We start from the raw sequence: 21,962 nt of genomic DNA on the forward strand, positions 1-21,962 counted from the left end.
CGCAGATTAACAAAGACTGCAAGTCTGGAAACCACGTCCTGCTTTTTTAGACGACTTCCGACACTTCCTGCCCCTTATTCGCACTCTTGCGGGTTCCTGCTTTCACTCTTCGTTACATTTTTTCCGTTTTTTTTCCTCCTTTGTGCGTTTTCCCTATTTTGCGAGCCGTCCGGAATGAGAAATTTTACCAAACATGAATTCACAAGCCAGCATTGTGACGTTCAGTCCTGCCTTTTTCCACAAGTCTGTTGTTCTCGGACATCTCTAACGCCGATCTGTTCTCTGCCGGTCGGACTTGAGCCTAATAACACCCTACATTGAATTGTTAAGTCGCAGTTTTGTTTACTTGTTGATCCGTGACACCTTTGTCAACTGCGTCCGATGTGTCACAAATGTATATTATATGAGCGGCATAGACATAGAAAACGGACAAGTAAAACGACCGTAAAGCGGCCCCAGCACGACAGTTTTACGTCAGCGGGGCGCCGCAAGTTACCGGCTGTATATGTGTATGCTGCGGACAGAACCGGGCACAGTGCGGACCCTCCTCCCCCCGCCCCCTGAGCAGCTCCCGCCGGTACATGCTGGTACGGCAGCGGAGCCCCTAGGTAGAGCGAGGGGGTCCCCAACCCCTGCAGACATGGACTATGATTTCAAAGTGAAGCTGACGGCGGAGCGCGAGCGGGTGGAGGATCTCTTTGAGTACGAGGGCTGCAAAGTGGGCAGAGGGACATATGGGCACGTGTTCAAGGCAAAGCGCAAAGATGGGTAAGTTTGGGGTAGAGTCGGAGCACACCCCCTGTCAACTCCCCGGTGCCGGGGACAGTCACCTTGTACCTGTGGTTTTGTGCCCATCAGTGCCTACAGTATGCCTTCCCCTATGGGCGATCGGTCCCACGATCAGATGCGACCCAGCCAATTTTCAAATATTCTGTAGTCCAAGGAACCTATACTAGATCCGAAAGTAAACCTTCCAACTCTCGGTAATTCCAGTTGAGCTCAGTAGTATAGTTGACACTTATGGGTGTACCTGTGCTTCAGTTCTCACTCAGACAGGTTTGCCTCCTGTCAACAAATTCGTGTGGCTATTATGCATTTTAGTAGCCTGTCCTGTTGTTTTCTTTGTGACTATTAAGACATGGAGTCCATTCAAGTGTAAAATGGTATTTATATCATTAAGGCCCACACGCAGGTGGGAAGCATGTCCCTGACAAGAAGCGTCTCTAAGTGAAGAATGCATAAACATTCCATTGCGTCATATATAGAGAGAGAGGTGAAAGAGGGGATACGTCATAGAAGGAAAGTATAGTGATAGGTTAGGGGAGAGTGAGATTAGGGATAGAGTGAGAAAGAGAAAGGTAGGTAGATACAACTAGCACAACAGTGACTAAGACTACTGTTTGAGTTGGCTAGTTAACAAGATCGGATGAGGGTGAGATGGTGGTTCAGATTGTTAAAACTCAGTAAGGCAGATTTATAGTCTTTTGTTCATCCCTAAGTCAGTGAGGCAAAAAATCTTTGATGCTACTGGTTAGAAACCTGTGTGGTATGCGGCAGTGGCTCAGCCAATACAGTGTTGGCTCTAGGCACTGTTGTTGGTCTGCGTTCTCTGTAGATCTGGCATTAGCCAAGGCCTTTTGATTTTATATATATATATATATATATATATTCATTGATCTGTTGTCATTCATGTTTTCTTTCACCCTACAGCATGAGGCACTTTGTCAGTCAACTAATTTTACTGAGTGACAACATTCTAATCCTTCATAAGGAGCACATCAGCTAATAATGATCACTCCAGTGCCAGGGCCTAGTATGGCAATGAGAGTTGTTTGAGACCAAAGAAGAATTTTTGCTTTTAGGCAGTTTTAAAACTATATTGTCAAGAGCATGGGAGCTTTCTCAATAATAAAGTTTTACAAACACTAACAAACCTTTAGAAATCGAAAAGGCTGCTGCCAACACCAGACCTATTGATTTTGCAGTATTTAAGTTTACTAGTGCTTTTTAATTGAGCAAGTGTTTGGTGGTCAGTACAAATAATATAAACCTGCATATCAATGGAAGCATAGATAAAAAGGTAAATTAAATTATCTAGTTTTGAAACATTGAGATGGTATATAGGCAGGGCCACTAGAATCGCATAACAGAGAGGGACCAAATTATGTGGCAGAGTTCACAAAATCTTGTGGCAAGAAAAGCACATTTTGTGACAGTTTTTTGTTATTTTTACACGTTAACACTGTCTTGGCCAAGCATTCACCTAATTAGTATCAGTTTAACACCTAAATACGGCAATAATCGGCAGAAAGGTGACAAGTCAACTGTTATAATCCGCCAGTTGGTACATTCCGTCCACCCCTCCCCTTTCCTTTCCCTTGGTTCTGTCTCTCCCTGTCCTGAAGATTCCACAGCTGACTCCCGTCACTGGACTGTGGTGGTGTTGTGAATAAAGGTCCACTCTTCACTTACCTGAGTATCGTCTTTAATTACATCACTGGCGCCAAAACTGCTCTGTATTGTCCCCACGCAAAAGGACTAGTAGAGCGGATGAACCGGGTGTTTTAAAGAGTGCTTACAAAGGGCAGAGTCCCTTGGTACATCTGCTTTAGCAGCTTTACAAGACACCATTTGGGCATATCGCTCCACTCCCAACACTGTCACAGGTATTTCCCTGTTCATGTCCATAAAGGGTAGAGCACCTAAGACCAGGTTATCCCCTCCTAACTTGAAGATGGGAAACAAGTGTGTGGTGGACCGTAACTAAATCTCCAAGAAAGTGGGCGAACACCAGGCCAAAGATAAGGGCAGATATGCACTAAGCGAGTCAAATTTCACTTGTTTCAAGAAGGAGACCTAGTTCTGGTTGACATTCCCAAACCTCGCAGGAGGGAGGCCTCCAGATTTTCAGAACCATACAGAATCACTATGTTAGGCAAGATTGTGATGCAACTAGTGAATGGCCAAACCTGGAGTATGGACTGAATTGTTCCTCACAACTGGGAAAAAGGGCCCGGAGTCCCAGCGGATCAAGTAGGAGCCAAGAATATTGACAGGTCCGATCGAGACGAAAGTTCTGGGAATATGTTACCTCAAGTTCACAGAGCTTCTTTGAGGAGTAAAACTCCTCCGGTGTGGGCCAAAGACTATAGCCTAATCTGACTCTTAATTGTTCTTTGCCTACTCTTCCTGAGCAACGTTCAGTTATATCCTTTTTGATGCGCTTTGTTCCCCCCCTCCTTTCTCTTTCTGTTGCCTTTTGCCTTTCTCTCTCTTTCACTTCTCTTTCAATGTTCACCTTGCATAAGAGGTGTGTTATAATCTGCCAGTTGGTACATTCCGTCCACCCCTCCCCTTTCCCTTGGTTCTGTCTCTCCCTGTTCTGAAGATTCCACAGCTGACCCCTGTCACTGGACTGTGGTGGTGTTATGAATAAAGGTCTACTCTTCACTTACCTTAGTGTCATCTTCAATTACATCATCAGCCTTTGCAGATGCCTGCCATAACGCATGTCGCCACCTTATTATGGTCTGGCTTGACAGTACAGCTGTCGCCAGACTATTATGTAACTCTCACCTGAGAGGGTCTTTGGTTCCGCCCACATGTTGGTGGCCAGGAGCACATGTTTTGATTTGGCAGAAGTTTTGTGTTTCCACATGAAAGTGCTTGTCCTCCACCAGTTGTGACCTTTTTTATTTATTTATACAGCTGCCCAAGCTTGAACTTTCAGGGGTACATGCATAACTTTGGTATGCTATTAAAGTGTCTTTAATAACTAGATCATTTATTGTGTTTTTCTCTGGCAGTAGCACAGAGGGGAAAAGGCAGTCATTTACTTACATAAAAGTTTAGGCCTGGCTGGACAGTGCAACTGTCGCTTAACCTTTTAACCTCCACCAATATATTGTACAGTTCCTTGTTTCTGCACACATACATATAAATTGCCATGCTAATTTTTTGTAATGCTTCACATTACTATTCAGCATTCCTTTAAAGCCAGACTTATTGGCATTGTTGATGCTTATTAGTAACTTTGATTCATTTGTGCTAGAAACATTTTTCTTGTTAAAATGTACAAATCATGCTGCAGATGATAGAATATGTGGCAACTGCAGAAATTCCATAATTATGCTGTGAATGCAGCAGCCAGAAAATCACATAATTCCTATGGCCCTGTGTATAGGGTAAAAAATAACATGCTTTGTGAGGCTCATGTACTCGTTCCAACCTAAGTTATGTGTACAAACATCAATACATTTAAGAGATTAACCAAGATTGCCTAGTTTTAATTAGCATCCATAAAAAGGGAAGAAAAAACAAAAAAAGGGGAAACAGTTTACATGCATTCTAAGTTTAGTCGGGGTCTAAAGCACGGATACAAGGCGGTCAGAGGTTGGCCTCTTTGCCTGTGTTGAGTGAGACTAAAGGTAAGGGTATGAAGTAAATTTCCATTCCCTTCATAATTCTGCTTCAACGCAAGTTTTAATTGCATGGCCACTAAAGTTGGTCAGGCATTAACTTCTAGGAACACATTCGTTTTGTAAAGTGCTTTCAGTCAATTCCTACTGTAGTGTTACATAGTCGTTATTAAACTGAGTAATGTATTCTTTGAGCACTCCTAAATTTACCTCCGTGATGTTAGGCGATGTGTAACATTCCGACGAGCTAGCTTAGTTGACCATGCGTCCTTGCATAGGAATAACTATAAACCTGCTATAATCTAATTAAATTATACGTCACATGCCGCACAGAAAATCATGGGTAGGAAACCCTTTAATCAAAATAAACTCTCAAGTGAAGTCATTTCAAGCCAAGATTTATTGTCTCATTTTAGTGCTGTTTAAACGTTGTAAAATTCCTTAATGCTATGTTGGTTGAAATGCAGTTATTATATTGTGATTCCCAATGCATTTCAGACAACATATCTTTCATCAGATCAATATTCACGTAACATCCATGAAGTAAAGATTTTATTTTATTAACCCTTAAAGGAAACAAAGCAGATGACTAAAAAAGTTAGAATTTATTTTGTGGACAAAAAAAGAAAGTCCATCATTCATGCTTTAATAACGAATGAGTAATCCATGTGCAGCAAAAACGTTTTTTTAAAAAGTCAAAAGAGAAAATGTTGCATGCTTGAAGGTTGTGCCACTGTAAAATCTTGATAGTACAAATAAAGAGGGAGGTTGTTGCGCCTAATATTTCAGTAATAGGATCCTGTGATAGTGTAATCCAAAGCACAATTCTCCGGTTTTCGTGTTTGTTATTAACAGATCCAATGAACCAAAAAAGAACAACCGACACGTGTTTTGCCTGTTGGGCCAATCGGCCAAGGGCTTTTTCAAGGCAGACAATCACAGAGACAAAGTGGTATGTGGAACATGACATGAATTGTACAATAAACCATTGTTTTTTTAAATATGTGATTAGTGAAAGACAGAGTGAGTAGCCATACAATTGTATAAGCATTTGCCGACACCAAGAAAGAAAGAGGGTGAAGGGGCAGAAGAAGAGAGATCAGAGTGAGAGTTTACAGGGAGTGGCGGTAAGTGATTGAGATGGAGGGACTTGGAGATCACAAAAGAGGGGAATAGTTGGAGAACATGGATGGAAAGGGAAATGAGATGAAGATATATCGCAGAGAGAATCAAAATGCTATTTATGCCAAAGAAATTTTCCAAAACAAACCTGGTCATCATCATGCCCCAAATAGGCTAATAAGCACATTTATCTATCTATCAATCAATCAAACGCTATAAGTTTATTAGCATAAATCATCCTGATCCACAAAAGCATTGAGTCAACGGGTACTTTCTATACAATATGAGCATTATGTCCATCATCTATCCCTTACAAACAGAGAGAAAAATACACATATATCGTCTTAAGGCGAGTAACAGTGCAAGTTTATTGGAACCCCTCAAACCTGAAATGTAAGAGCAAAGCTATTGGGTTGTAGGGAGCAAAACTTTTCCTAAACTAGCATTTTTGTTTCTGCTCCTAATTAGATGACTTTTTGTAAATTAATTCAGAGACTGTAAGCATGTAAAGCTCATTCTGTGCAGAACATATTGTTGGTTTTCAGAGGTAGACGTTTCTGATTGTGTTCCCTTCCATTTTCCCCTCAGATTACATGACTATAAATAAGACGCTTTGGGTAAGTTTTTTGCTCCCTACAACCCAACAGCTTTGCTCTTACATTTCAGGTTTGAGGGGTTCCAATAAAATTGTACTGTTACTCACCTTAAGATGATAAATGTATATTTTTCTCTTAGTTTGGAAGGGATAGATGATGTACATAATGCTCATATTGTATAGAAAGTATCTGTTGACTCACAATGCTTTTGTGGATCAGGATGATTTATGTTAATGAACTTATAGCGTGTTTTATTGCTTGTTAAATGTGCTGATTAGCCTATTGTTTGTGGCATAATGATGACCAGGTTTGCTTTGGAAAATTTCTTTGGCATAAATATCATTTTGATTCTCTCTCTCATATATCTTCTGCTCATTTCCCTTTCATTCAATGTTCTCCAACTATTCCCCTCTTTCGTTATATCTATGTCCCTCCGTCTCAATCACTTACCACCCACCACCCACCACTCCCCGCATACTCTCACTCTGATCTCTCTTCCTGCCCCCCCTCTTTCTTGGTCTCAGTAAATGCTTATACAATTGTATGTCTGATCATGCTGTCATTCACTAATCACATATTTAACAAGCATTGGCATAGCCAATAGGTCTCGCCTTTGGGACCTTATAAGTGCTTAGCCATGCAACAGTTGATGTTGTTGTACCAAGGATATTGTGCTGCATAACTAAACACTTATAAGGTCCCAAAGGCGAGACCTATTGGCTATGACAATGCTTTTAATTTTTTTAAAGGACAAGCAGTGCTATCAGGCTCCGGCTGCCACTTAGTCCACCGCAGGGTGAAAGAGGGGTGATAGAGGGGTAGTAGAGGGGGTAGAGGGGGCTTCAAGTGAAAGGGATCTGTAGTATTTGGGTGCAAAGCCTTCCACTCTAGAATGATGTGAATTCTGGGAACTAAAATCATTCTTCCCTTACTTACACAAACTTGCTCACCTATGAACCACGAACTGCTAACCCTACAAATGTGCAATGCAATTTTAAAATTCAGATTAGGTCTCGTCCCCCCTTATGCCCACTTATTAAAAAATTAGGCAGGGTTGTGTGGCTGCAGGTTGCTGATACAGTGTACAAGAATACATATTTTGCTAGATTGTTGATATTCTTTTTAAATACGCACTGCCAAGTTTTATGGTTTAAATGTTTTTATTTATTGCAATTCAGAAATAGCATACAATGTACATATAGCTTCCATCTTGTAAGGTTGCGATGTAACCACTGATCTAAGTGACTGTAGAGCACCATCTCACCAGTGTGCGCTTAGCTGACAGATAGCACGTCTTTGAATTAACAGTTAAGTAAAAGAGAAGGAATAGGAAAAAAGAAAAACCCCGATATCCCCCCTCCCCCTCCCCTCTGGCCCCCCTCCCTGTTCGTGCTCCTCGTCCATCACCAAAGCTATGCTAAGCCCTCTCCTACCCTCTCAGCAGTCCGCCCGTTTTGTCTCCGTAAGACGCAACAACCGGAGATAGCTGGGGCATGTGACCTCCTGGAATTCGGCAGCCAAGAGCGACAGAAATGGTTGCACAGCTCGTCATACCTGGTTCCCTCCCCCGCCACTGTAAGTGCCAATTTCTCCATACTAAGGACATACCACAGACGGTGCAGCCAGCCTGTAAAAGTTGGAACGTTGGGGGTGCACCAGTGCGTAAGTATGTTTTGTGTCGCCGACCCTAGTGCGATGGCCATCTGTCTACCTCTACGAGATTTTAAGGGGTAGGTCAGAGGATTAGGGAGACCTAACAGTACATAGGCTGGAAAGCGTGGTATCTCAGTCTCAAAAGTGCTTGTCCACCTCATCCAGCACCTGGGTCCAGTAAGGTTGAACGTGTTCGCACTCCCAAAGTAAGTGTACCAGATTGCCCACCGGTCCGCAGCCCCTCCAGCACATAGCCTCTCGGGCTCTGTCCATTGCATGGAAGCGTTCCGGGGTATAGTACCAGTATGTCACAATCTTCGTAAGTGTCTCCGTGAGCCCCATGTGATACGCAGAGTGTCTGGCTCTGTAATATATTCCCTCCCACTCTTTGTGGCTGAGTGTCCTACCCAACTCACGCTCCCACCGCTCTCTGCTAGGGTTGTGTATGTGTGCATGGTTGATCTGTAACCGCTTATAATGGTCGGAGAGGAGATTACTGCTAAGTTTTAAAACCAATTTTCTTTAAAGGATAACATAAGGACAGGATTGGATTTTTGTAAAAAAAAAATTTAATTTCAAATGCAACCCCTGGATGTAACTTGTGCCCTGGCGGCGAGATTCCCAGCACTTTAAAATAAATTGCACCCTTATTTTGTATATTTAGGCTCATGGGTTTTAATGTTTTTTAAAGTGTCTGTATTTTGAATGTCTTGTTTGATGTTACTTGACAATACTGTATTTTTTATATGGTTTGGTGTTTTTTCTTCTTGTAGAATCTGTATTCATGGTCTTTATTCATGAGATATTATGTATTGCTGTTTAACAAATTTACGGTTCAAATAAAACCAAGCTGTCACTGCTGCAATGAAACAAAGAACAGGGTACAGGAGCAGAGGGGGGAGAGGGGATTTGCGCCGTTCTGCGACTGCCCTACTGAGTGAATGGGTGGCAAGCGGGGTTCTTGTGGCGGATGACGGTGTGAGAAAAAGGAGGTTGAGCAACCCCACGATCTCACCTAACATCGTTACAGTTGGTTGATAAACACAGCCTGTCATTGGTCTTCAGTCTGGGCCGTGGACATTACGAATGCTGCTTAATTGAACGGACCAAGATTTGCAGATCCTGCTGAACCAGATAAACGGCACTGTCAGGGACCCACCCTACAAAATCAGAATTTAAAACAAGGCAGGGGAAAGAGCGCCGGGCCAGTGCCATGAGATCGGAGGTGCCAATCTGCACGAGCTGTCTGAGGAGAGCGCGCACTTAGCAGAGAGCCAAAAAAAATCAATAGCCGAAGGTGACACGCTGCTGTGAAACAAGCCCAAAAATATTTGCAAGCAAAAAGGAAGATGGAGCAAGCAGAAACAAGCGAACCGCTTTATTATCTGATGGAGAGGTATGGCGTGGAGGACCACAAACAAAATAGCTTTCAAACTCAGTTGTGCAAAGAAAACACCACTGAGACATGAGGCTTTAAAACTCAAGACACAAAACATAACCTCTCTGAAAGGTTCCAGGTGAGGTCCTCGCCAACACCTTCTCCGACAAGATCCCAAAAGAGTAAAGAATGGCTGTCACCTCCCCTCCACGGGAATAAACAGCTGTCCAAGGAGTGCGGACCCGCTTTACACCCCTACTTCTCACCTCCGACGACCTAAACAACATGGTAAAAGTCCAGTGGTGAAGATGCTTCCTCTTTGACTGAAAATCATTAACTTTTTTTATTTGCCCTAAACGGTAGCTTTATTTACATTTTCAAGATGCCAATAAATTAGCTGCTGTAAGCGGCAAACGGAAAACGACGCTGTCGTGGTTTTAGGCTGAAGATTGCGTGGGTGAGACCGAGGTATTCTGCAGTTTAAATGGCACACTTGCGGCTGTCACACGCACGGTGATGTCATTTGCACTGCTTGTTGGGCGCTGGCCACTTGCACGGCTCGCCGGGGTGTAACCTGAGCGGTGCTTAGACTTTGTCCATGTCAGAAGGCATGCACAAAAGGAAGGGTGTGGTGTTGCACTGAGATCTGAACAGCCTTAAAACAAAACAAGTCCCTGGGCCTGGCTTTTGTCTCATGATCACGAGAGGTCTTTTGAGTAAAAATGTTCGACTGTTGTGAAGAGTAGCACAGCATTATATTTTGTGGAGTGATGTATGTAGTTCTAACGTGCAGTGCTTTAAACTGAAATAGAAGTGCAGGTACTCACTCTTTAGAGTACCTGCTGCTCCTGAGGAGGGCAGGTCCTGTTGTGTCGCAGCTTGCATGCATTGGATTGGGGAAGCTTGTGAGGTAATGTGGAATGCGGGTAGGGTCATGTTATGGGGAAGACGATCAAGACTAGAGGAGTTGTTGCTGAGATGTATTCAGGTCGCATATGTCTCTCCGCTGTCTCAGAGTTGGGAAATAAAGGTCTTTGAACATGGATTGGAGTATGTGTCTTTTCTACAGGTACTCTCCCATGCAGCAGTGCTGAGAAGCAAGGCACTCTCACTGAAGAAATGCTGAGAAGTGCAGGTACTCTCCTTTCAAATTAAAAAGTGCAGGTACTCTGCCAATTTAGAGCACTGGTTGCAGGTAGTTGGTTTTGCGAAGAGGATCACTACCAGCGAGGGGGCATTTGTTTTCGAAACAAAGCTTTCTTTTTCTTTAAATTATATATACAGCGATGTGCTGCAGTTGCTACAAATGTGCTTTTTAGCAAAGGGCTGGTTCATGCTGGGTACATAAAGGAATGTAGAAGCATAGCTGGAATTCCTTCATCCAAACCAGAGAGAATATAGAACAAGCGGGAGTTGTGTGCGCGCGCATGCTAAAAGAAAAAAAAGGATGCGAATGGTGTGTGCGCGCGACGGCAAAAGTGAAAGCAGGCTGTCGAGTGGTGTGCGATGTGCGCGCACCATGACAAGGGAAGAAAGCCAGATGGCGCTTCTGCCCGTCATTGTGTGCGTAACCGCACGCTCTAAAAAAAACAAAAAAAAACTAGAAGAAAAAATACGTACAAATAATGCATTAGAGGAAGGTAAAAAGAAATTAGAACAAGCTGATAGGGAACTAGCATCCTTTAAAGACTATCTTGTGAAACGTAAATCTGATAAATTACATAAAGACATTAGATTTAACTCACAGGAGAAAACGTATCCTTATCTAGCTGAGAATTTTTACAAGCAGAATCACTACTCTAACGACGATAATGCCAGTAGTCGACGAGTACATACTTTTTCAGATACATCTGAATCTGAAGGAGAAAGTTCCTCTTACCAATATGAACAACCCGGGCCACATAGCATTCAATTCTACTCACAATGCCCCTCAGCCTTTTTTAGGACAGGGCAGTGTCCGCAAGGGAAGGCAAAGAGTTCGATTTCAGACCCAATTGAGAGGCAATTATTAAAACCCTATTGGAGGAAGGGAATATGATTCCTATATTCAATCTATCTTCCACTACATTGGATAGTGCCAGTACTAATCTTCTGTCTAAAGGACGTTCGTTTGTACCCCATACTACAACCAATGTCTTTGAACTGTATCAAGACATTATCGCGTTCTTTCGCAAGATCCATCTTAAAAAGTTTTTCATGGACAGGGACCCCTCTTCAGATACCATGGTGAACCTTTCAGGAGTGTCTAACCCTTCAACATTCACTCCAGCTTTAGATCAGTTAGGTCCAGAAGTTATGGTATTCGAACATACTGTCTTGAATTGCCTTGACAGAGTTACCACGTTTGTGCCTAAACCAATATACAACCTAAATTGAGAAGAATTTGTGTCCCTCCCAAAAATATCCAACGATAAGTCACTAACAATTAAAAGTTGCGACAAAGGAGAAGGAATTGTAATATTGGATACAGTCACTTATGTACAAAAGATGAAATCCCGTTTGAATGATTCCAATTTTTACACCTCCGTGAACCAAGACCCTACTTTGAAAGTGAAGTTAAAAATTCAACGCTTAACTAAGCAAGCTTTGGACAATGGGCTCATCTGTACCAAAGAATTTGAATATTTAAATCAAACGAAACCTAAAATGCCATGCATTTACGGAATCCCAAAATTCATAAAGATCTTGATTGCCCCCCCCCCCCCCCCCCTCCCTTATCGTCCCATTGTTTCAACTATTGGCTCTATTTCAGAGCCCTTATCAAAATATTCAGATAACATTTTAAGACCTCATATTTCCAAAATACCATCATATGTGAGAGACACCATGGCCATTATAAACAAAGTGGAACATCTTTCATTCATTCCAGTTAATAACATTCTAGTTACACTAGATATTGAATCGCTGTATAGTAACATCCCACAAGATAAAGCGATGGAAGCAGTTTCTTGGTTTATTGACAAATATAATGTTGCATGCCCGAAAACATTTTTGCTACTATGTTTAGGAATAGTTTTAACGGAAAATACCTTTGAGTTCGGCGATAGCCTGTTCAAGCAAATAAAAGGCGTAAGTATGGGTGCTTCTGTAGCTCCATCGGTGGCCAATATTTTATATGGCCCATTTTGAGTTGCAACACATTCATAATTAAATTGCTCCCTTTTTAGGTCTCGGCTGCGAAGGCTGCGCTTGCGCAGTCTAGCTCCGAGATTTAATGACTTGGAGAAGAGGGGCTTGAACCCGCCCCTCTTCTCCCCTGTTCTCCATTGGTTGGCCTCTTGAATGCTGGCCAGCCATTGGAGAAGAGGTCAGTCATTCCGATTAGGCCCCATTCTTTTCGGATCGGGGGGCGTGTTTTTTGCAAGAAGTCTCATTCTCTCCTCCAGCCAATGGCTGGAGGAGAGAAAAGACAAACAGGCCCCCGAATCCGAAAATGCCGCTGCCTTTCTCCGAGGCATTTCTGCTCTGCCTCGGAGAAAGGCGGTGGTGTTCAGGTAAGACTTCATGTTGGTGTTTCAGAAGCCCGAGAGCGGACTCGCAGGCGGGGTTCCTCTTCCATGGCCCTGAGCCCCGGCTGGTGTTCAGAGGCTGCGGAGGAGCAGCAGAAACCGGCTTTCGTCACCCCAGACCACTGCGGCCCCGCATCAGCGCGGGCTCTAGATGTGCGACCTGAACCTTCTCCCGCAGACCGCGCCCCGCAACAGCAGCATGAAAAAGTTGAGGAGAACTTTGTCGGAGAGCTTAAGCCGCATCGGTGAGTGTCAAAAGATGTCGCTTGCCATCCATACACACACCCACAACTGCCAGGTTAGGGTTGTTCTGTGCGCCCAACATTGTGTCGATTAACTAGAGCTGTCGGGTGGGGTGTTTTTGCTATGCATTCTGGTCTTTGTAGTTTTACTTTCCCTTTTGTGAGCGCGAAACTACAACTGAAGGCGCATGGAATGACGGGACTACATGACAGCCGCATAAAAAAACACAAGACAATTTTATGAGAATCAAAACACTTGTAATCCCTTTCAGAAGCTTTGGCTACAGACGAGGGAATCCATCGCCTACCTGGAGAGGGTTACTGTTCTCCCATAGCACTGAACGACTATTGCCCAGATGGAATTACATGCGTAGTTGGTAAATGATCGATTAGAAGTTGCATCCTGGGGCTTGTAGTTTCGCTTAGAACATCGATCTTGCGGGCTCAAAGATCTAATTGGCAGTGCTCTTGGTTGGGATCAAAGAACTGGCTAAATGTGTCACCCATCACACTGGACCACTTGGTAGCCATTATAAGGAGGGCGCGCAACTGCCCCTTGCCTACTGCCCTGTAGATTTCAACAGCGTGCAGTGGTGCCAGCTGCACAACTGGGAATGAAGCGCAAACCCAGCCTGCACTGTAAATGGAACGGGGCTCTGACGCGGGATTAATAAGTATTGAGGGGATATAAAATGAGGTGCGGAACGTGGAAGTTTAGTTTAGTAGGGCAAAGCTGTTCGTTCTCCTTGATTACAGAACCCCTAGTCTGTATTACACATGTAGGCTAAACAGGCGGGAAAGTGTTCTCAATGATGCATTGGCCGACCTGCTACCAGCAGCCCACAAATTCAGACTTCCCAATTTCATATAAGATTGTGTGATTTTAGGGCAGCTCACTTAATTTCCCTGAAAATCTTACCTTAAGGAATAAAATGTTAGAAACCAGATGCACACTAGTATTAATTGCAATTGCATATGTCTATCACAGACGAGCAGTGGTGCTTTAACGTGGGGTAAGGCACTACACTGTAGGTGCGCATTAATGAGCCATTTTTTCCTGAAAAACGTAGTTTGCTGCGGATCTAAAAATGCTGCTTGCCGGTGCATCGGAGCTCAGAACCAGATAATTTCTAGTGTACGGTAAACCACTTCTGTCTTGTGCAACGCATTTTGTATACAGGTAGGTGCTAGTCTCTTCTCTCTTTCCATATCTCAGTCACTGATGCGTGCCAGTTGAAGGCCGAACAAAGATGGCCGTAGTTAGCTTTCCACCTTACGAGCACGCATGCGCATATTCTGTGTGTTCATACGACAGACCGTTAACACGCCTTCGTAGTACATCCTTCCTTCTGCGCTTGCGTAGCTGAAGCCCGCACAAATTTTGAAAATGAAGAGCAGAAGAAAAGAGGGCGAGGTGCAAACTCGGAGTCTCATACAGGTACGGGGACGGGAGTGGGAAAGAACCACTGAGATTAAGGGGATGGTTTCACAGATACCGGTGCGAAAGCTGGGGATGTTCTTTGCAGAGATCTTGGAGTGGGGGCACCACGGGACCTAGAGACAAGTACATGGTGAGAGTTGAATACAAGTACATTGGCATTGGGATACTCAGGACTTGACAGTTTCTCCGGAAGAACAGAAGCCTTTCTCCATGGTCATACTTTGATAGGAAGAAGCTGCAGGACTAGAGGTTGGGATGGAGGAGATGAATGCACGGGGCTGGCTAGGACAGAGAAACCTGATTCCAAAAGACTGGGAAGCGCTTCAATACTTAAGGAATGTTAGCAAGCACTGCATGAGTACAACCTTTTACAGTACAGTTATCTGGGGGCCCTATAAAAGATGGGGAGCGTACATTGCAGTTTTATTTTTTTAAACTGCGTGTGTCATGTTTGCTGGCAGTGTTCTCACATGTGACTGTCTCTGACGAGCACTAAAGCTGGTGTAATGCCGCCAGTGTCCCCCTCCCCCCCCCCCCTCCGTAATGAGGTACCTTTTTGTTAACAAAGAATCGTACATATGACATGTTTTGTAATCAGGGTATTATTAGATAAGCTGTCCATTAACTTAGCAATCTTGTACACAAGTTATTTCCTGGACCTATTTCAGAAACATCACCAACCTATAATGTTAAAAAAAATTACATGAGCATTTTTAGGTCTCGGCTAGCGAAGGCTGCGCTTGCGCGATTTAATGCACCTTGTGTTTGCACGAGAGCGCTTAGGTCTTCGAGGCGTTGCTCGTGTTCGCTTCTCTGCTAGCTGGACCTGTCCTTGACCAGGGCTGTGTGCTCCTCGGAGCTCTTCATTGGGAGTGTTTGGCAGTTTGTTTGTGCCGGGGCTGTGATGGATGCTGTAGTTTGAGTGTGATGCTGCGCAGGAGCCAAGGACAGGAGTCTTGGTCGTCTGCTCTCGACCTTGTCTCCAGCTTTAGCTTATTTTACGTTTGATGCAGAGTGGCTCTGTGTATGTGGGTGGCTCTGTGTATGTGGGTGGCTCTGTGTATGTAGGTGGCTCTGTGTATGTAGGTGGCTCTGTGTGTGTGTGGGTGGCTTTGTGTGTGTGGGTGCAAATGCAATAGGTCTCCCATTTGAGAGTGTCATGAGCAATGCCAATAGCTCTAACTGATGATAGGTTTTCTTCTGAGTCGGTCCAAATGAAAAAAATATCTGAATTTTTAAAATGGCTCAATGTATGCGACAATAATCTCCGATTCATGTCGCACACTAGTGATGATCAAGTCGAATTTCTTTATCATTATCACACAATCAAGGCAGTTTAGAAGTTGACCTATTTACTAAACCTACTGCACGCAATACATTATTACATTTCGAGAGTTACCATCCTCGTGCCCAAAAACAGAGCATTCCATTCAGCCAATTTCTCCGGTTGAGGAGAAATTGTACTAGCATCTATGATTTTGATACTCAGGCCATGTAACTGAAATCTACATTTTTGGCCCGTGGTTACCCACACAGGTTAATTCGCGAGTCCTTTAAACAGGCCCGTTTTTATGACCGCGATTGTCTACTTCAGCCTAAAGTACAAACTACTAACAAACAATTAGTTTGTATTATTAAACACTCGACAATGAATAATAAAGTACGCCAAATCATCAATTCGAATTGCCATATTTAGAACAGTGATCCTGAAAATCAAGTCAAAAAATACCCAAACCTTTATTTGCTCATCGTAGGAACAAAAACATTAAAGATCTTGTTACCAGTTCCCGATTCAAAGAAGGGACCCCTTTCATTCAGAAAACCATTGACGGAGCTGTACCAGTGACAGGCACATACAAGTGCTCCAAATGTAAAGCATGTGATACTGTTATAGAAGGACCTTCCTTTACATATCAAAGCTTCACCATTAGACCTAAAAAAAAAATTCAAATTGTAAGACGAAAAACGTAATCTATCTCCTCATATGCCCATGCCATATGGGATATGTAGGAGAAACTTCTAGACCCTTCTGCACCAGGTTTACGGAACATCGGTCTTCTGTTAATACCTTGAAAATAAATGCCCCTCTGGTAAAACATTTTAAAGACCATCAGCACAAACCATCTGACATCCGCTGGTACATAATTGAGAATCTTGACAATATTGGAGATATTAAAACTGATGAAATTCACAAAAAACGCAAAGTTTTTTTGGATTTTCACTCTCTCCACACACAAGAAAGGATTAAATAATGAGATTCCGTGGGAAAAGGCAATTAAGTATAATTCCACTTAATTCCCTGTGAGATTTTCTGTTTTCTAGGTTTCCTTTTACTATTTAGTGATCAATACAATAGTGTTAGCCCCACTGTACCTTCTTGTACGTTTATATCAATGCCTTTTTATGTAATAACTTTTATAATTTTTATTTTTACTGTGTTTTTGTGCACGGTAATATCAAGGTGGCTTATATCCTTTAACCTTCCATTTCATTCTCGACAGTGTCCACATGCTCACTGCGTGTAGTTTTGTGTGTTTGTTTTACATGGGGCCTTGGCCTGTCTTAGTTAAAGGCAGCGCTCTAGATTTCTATCATCATAGTCCTTTTTCGATTTCGAGATAATTTCCACTCAGTCTCTGAGTTCTATCATTTAGATACCTTCTATCAAATAGAACTCTATGGCCTTGCTCGCACCGTCGAAACATCACCTGAACGTGACCACGTTTGAATTGGCTATTTAACGCATCACACTCCTGGCGTCTTTTCGATCTACATTGAACGCGATGCAGAACCGTATTCCACCGCCGTTCTGTAAGTACATCACATGCATTTTTTAAATGATACGTAAATTATAGGGACCGCCTGTAAAGACGAAGCGTCAAGAGATTAAACTTGAGTAAGTTTATTGCTTAGAATAACGACACACTCAACCGGAGGCGGAGTGCGACTGGTACATCAAAAGGTTAATGTCAACTGTCATACATGCCAACTGTCAACTGTCACTAGAATCTCCAGCTGTCAACATTCCAGCCGGGAAGTGCCACGCGCAGGAGGGAGGGGCGCGCGGGGAACGTAAACAAGGTGACACACTACCATGTAACATCGTAACACATCTCCCCCCTCATGGAAAGGGATATTAGTAAAAAGGAATATAAGGGAACAGCTTGGATGAGGAGAGTAACAACCAGCTATTCACACACAAAATCTTTGTATTTACTAGGTTTAATCACAACGCGCCCACATCTACTTGTGGCTGCATCTTCTTCCGTATTGTTCGTCTCCAACTCTGGTTCCAGATAGGTTTCAAGTGTACTATTTAGATCAGTTAGACTTCCAGGTGTGCAGGCAACAGGAGCGCACCTTACTCCGCTTGTTTCAACAGCTTCCAGTTCACTCTCCAACTCAATGTCACTACCATGACTCACAGAAGCCCCTGATTCACTCGTGGTGGCATCACAGTTCGCACCTATGGTCTCAACAACTTCATTTCCCTGTCCATCAGTACTGTTTTGTCCCTTTTGTTGCTGTTGCATGTGATCACCATCTTCCTCTGAATCCGTAAAATCCAGTTCGACTCGACCCGTCATATCTATTTCTTCACTTTTTTCTTTCTTCTCCATGTTCATTTTACTTAGTGTTCCATTAGGAGTCATATCCTCCCTTTTACAAACAGATATTGCAGAGGCATGCCATACTTTTCCGTCACCAAGTCGTGCCGAATTGCAAAATACTTCTTTCACTTCTAATGGGTTAGAGAACCTGTTTTGTCCTTTGGTTACGTTTCCGCTTTTCCTTACTCTCACCAAGTCCCCTACTTTCAGGTTGATTTCTTTGCAGTTGTGTTTTATGTCATATCGTCCTTTACTCTGTTCCTTTGACTCTTGTATCTTCTTCCTTACACTTTCTACAGACCAATCTGATTTCCTTGCGTTTTTTAACCAACCAATATTGTCTTTGGAAATGGGGGTTCTTCCCCTCAGCATTTCAAATGGGCTTACCATGGTTTTTTCTCCAGGTGTTATCCTGTAGCTCCATACCATTTTTCCCAATTCCTTTCTCCAGCATTTTCCATTATTGTTGGCCAACTGGATGATGCCTTTTATCACCCTGTTAAACCTCTCTATGGCTCCGTTTCCCGCTGGATGGTAAATGCTTGTAGTTTTGTGTTTAATTCCTTTTCCGTTTACAAATTTTTTGAAAACGTCAGACATGAACTGACTACCATTGTCACTGACAATAACCTTTGGTATGCCTTCCCTACTGAATATTTTGTCCAAGAACTTGACAATATCCGTTGCATTCACTTTCCTGCAGACCTTAATTTCTGGCCATTTTGAGAAATGATCTATTAGGGCCAAAACATACATTTGTTCATCCTGCCATCTCACTGGACCCATTACATCTACGCCAACTCTTTCCCAAGCCATGTTGGGGCATTCTAACGGTTGTAATGTAGGCCTTAAGACTTGTTGGGTTTTATCCGAATTCTCACAGGGTACACAATTCCTCACGGCTCTTTCAATCTGTATGTCACACCCTGGCCACCAATACCAGCTTTTTATTCTCTGTTTAGTTTTATTTATGCCGAGATGTCCCTCATGGCATAAATCAATAAGTCTTTCCCTTAAAGTTGTGGGAGGTATCACTTTGCCTTGTCTTAAAGCCAATTCGTTTTCTATAGATAGCTCATTCCTTAATTCCCAATAGGCTCGCATTTCTTTCGTCATGTTACTCTTCTTTGGCCATCCTTCCACAATATGTTTCTTTACCTCTTCTAATGTTTCATCTTTTTCATATTCTTCATTCCATGCTTCTTTGGTTATACTTGGGAATTCCTCACTTACACTGGCAACACATAGTTCTTCTTCCACTTCCGTTTTTCCCACATTGTGCAAGGGTAACCGACTTAGGAAATCCGCTACGACGTTCTTTGATCCCGGCAAGTATTGCACTTCATAATTGTAATCCAACAATTTGATTGACAATCTTGCTAATCTCGGAGATGCATTGAATAATCCCTTTACTGTGAGCACCTTTGTCAGGGGTTTGTGGTCACTCCTTAAAATTATTCTTTTTCCCCATATGTATTGTCTGTAATGGTCCAGTCCCCATGCACACGCCAGGGCTTCTCGCTCAATTACGGAATACTTCTCTTCCGTTTGTGTTAGAGAACGGGATGCAAAGGCAATTGTGACCTCCTTACCATCAGATTCCACTTGGGATAATACTGCTCCAATGCCCTTTCCGCTTGCATCTGTGGTGACTACACATTGTAAATCATTATCAAAACCTTGAAGGGGTGGTGCGTCACATATTTCTTTTTTTAGGTTTTTGAAACTGTTGTCACAGTCTTGCGACCACTCAAATTTGATTTTATTTTTTAGAAGGGTTCTGATACAGTGTGTTTTCATCGAGAAATTTTTGACAAACTTTGAATAGTATTCCACTAGACCTAGGAACGCTCTTAGTTCCTCTTTATTCTGAGGTACAGGTGCATCTTTGATGGCTTTGATCAATTCTTTCTTGGGTTTCACTCCATCCTTGGTGATTTCATGACCTAAGTATGTTACGGAGTTTTTGCTAAACTTACACTTCCTGTATTCCGCCGTTAATCCTCCTTTCTCGATGATTTTCAGAACTTGTTCCAATTGTTTGTCATAGTCTTTCTTGTCTTTTCCCATTATGAGGATATCGTCCTGGAAAATGAGTATGTTCTTTATTCCCTTGAACAATTCGTGCATAAGTCTCTGAAATAGTGCAGCTGCGGATGCTAGTCCGAATGGAACTCTTTTGAATCTAAAGCACCCAAAAGGCGTAATAAACGTAGTGAGGTGTCTGCTCTCTGGATGTAGAGGCACTTGGTGGTATGCAGCTGCCAAGTCAATGGTTGAAAATACAGTCATGCCCTTAGTAAGGGACAACATCTCGTTTATTTTTGGTAAAGGGTACTGGTCTATCAGAATGTTTTTGTTTAGGTCGCGCAAATCAATGCATAATCTTAATTTTTTGTTGGCCCTTCTTGCGACCACCAGTGGTGCGACCCACTCTGACGATTCAGTAGTCTCAATTATTTCAGCATCTAACAGCTTGTTTATTTCTGTTTCAACTTCTTGTCTTAGAGACAATGGTATCTGTCTTACTTTATGTAGACAAGGTTCTGCTCCTTCTTTCAATCTTATTATATGTTGGAACCCCTTTAGTTTTCCTATTTTTCCATTAAATACTTTAGGAAACTTTTCTACTAAATCACAGTCCTCCTGTAGCGTTATCAAGACAGGTTCAGCGCTATTAGGATTGAGAGTTATACCAAGTTTACCTTGATCTCTCCATCCAAGTACTGAAGGACCATTAATTGCTACATATAATTTGCTGTTGGTTTCCCTTTCCTTGAATGCAAATTTAAGTTCCTTAAACCCCATAAGTTCTATTGGTTCACCAGTGAATGTCTTTAGGCTGATATCAGGTTCCTTTAACTGTTTTCCTACCTTGCTCTTAAACTTCTCTTTCCATACTTCACGGTTAATTATTGTACACGGTGACCCAGAATCCGCTACAATATTAATACTCACGCCTCCAATTTCGACCAAGCAGGTTGTTTTTTTTTTCTTGTACTTCTCCTCTATTTTAGTTTCCTCATTAATTTCCATTACGCACAAATTGTACACAGACTCGTCAGAAGATTCATGCTCGGACTCTTCTTCATCTTCGTCCTCTACGAATTTCACCTTCTCTTTTCCCTTTCTTTTGCATGATTTTTGGAAATGGCCAATGATTCCACATTGGGAACATTTATTGTTCCTTGCTGGGCATTTCCAATCATTTGCCAGATGTTTTCCGCTACCACAACGGTAACACTTAAATTGTTCAAACTGACTAGCGTTTCCTTTGTATCTGGATAAGTCCTTCATTTTATTCTTTGAATATGTTTTTTTACTACTTATCTTTGCCACAACGCTGGTTTCTTCCAATTTATTCTTCCCTTCGTTAATTACTTCCTTTGCACATCTCCCGGTTAATTCAGCCTTCTTTACTATTTCAATTACTTGGAGGAGTGGTTTTTCTCCTTTTGCCCACAGAGCATCTTGTATATTCGAATTCGCTGCGCACATGACAATCTGGTCTCTTATTAAATCATCATGCATATTTTCAAATTTGCATGAAAGTGCCAAGTTCTTAAGTGCAGACACATAGTCATCAATGCTTTCATCTTTCCCTTGTTTCCTTCTGTAGAATTTGTACCGGTGTACAGCAACACATACTGTAGGCTTATAGTAACCATCTAAATCCTCCATAGCCTCATCGTACACTTTTCTGTCACCATCCGTTCTTGTTTTCTTTGTGATATTGTTATATACTGTCAAACCACCTGCACCCAAAGAATGTAACAAGATTTTTTTCTTTTCTTCCTGTTTAAGTGGTTCATCCTCCTTGTCAAATGTTGATATATAATTGCAAAAATACTCCTTCCAATTCTCCCATTTAACACTTGGTGCACCAGTACCTTTTAAAAATGCTTCTGGTGGCTGTAGATTGTATACATTGCTAGATGCCATGTTAAACTTCCTTATACCTTTTTTTTTTTTTTCCTTACTGATAAAATTTC

At 42.4% G+C, this 21,962-nt stretch overlaps 1 protein-coding gene across 1 annotated transcript in view; it reads left to right on the forward strand.

The window, feature by feature from the left end:
• The first annotated feature begins 465 nt into the window (after positions 1-465).
• Positions 466-21,962, forward strand: part of CDK8 (cyclin dependent kinase 8) — a 218,225-nt gene continuing 196,728 nt past the window's right edge. Inside the window, exon 1 of the mRNA XM_085621614.1 lies at positions 466-768. Within this exon, the coding sequence (XP_085477740.1) occupies positions 506-768 (263 nt within the window). The 5' untranslated portion in view covers positions 466-505. The remainder of the gene's footprint in view (positions 769-21,962) is intronic.

Source organism: Triturus cristatus, chromosome 8 (assembly GCF_964204655.1).
Source record: "Triturus cristatus chromosome 8, aTriCri1.1, whole genome shotgun sequence".
NCBI classification, from domain to species: Eukaryota; Metazoa; Chordata; class Amphibia; order Caudata; family Salamandridae; genus Triturus; species Triturus cristatus.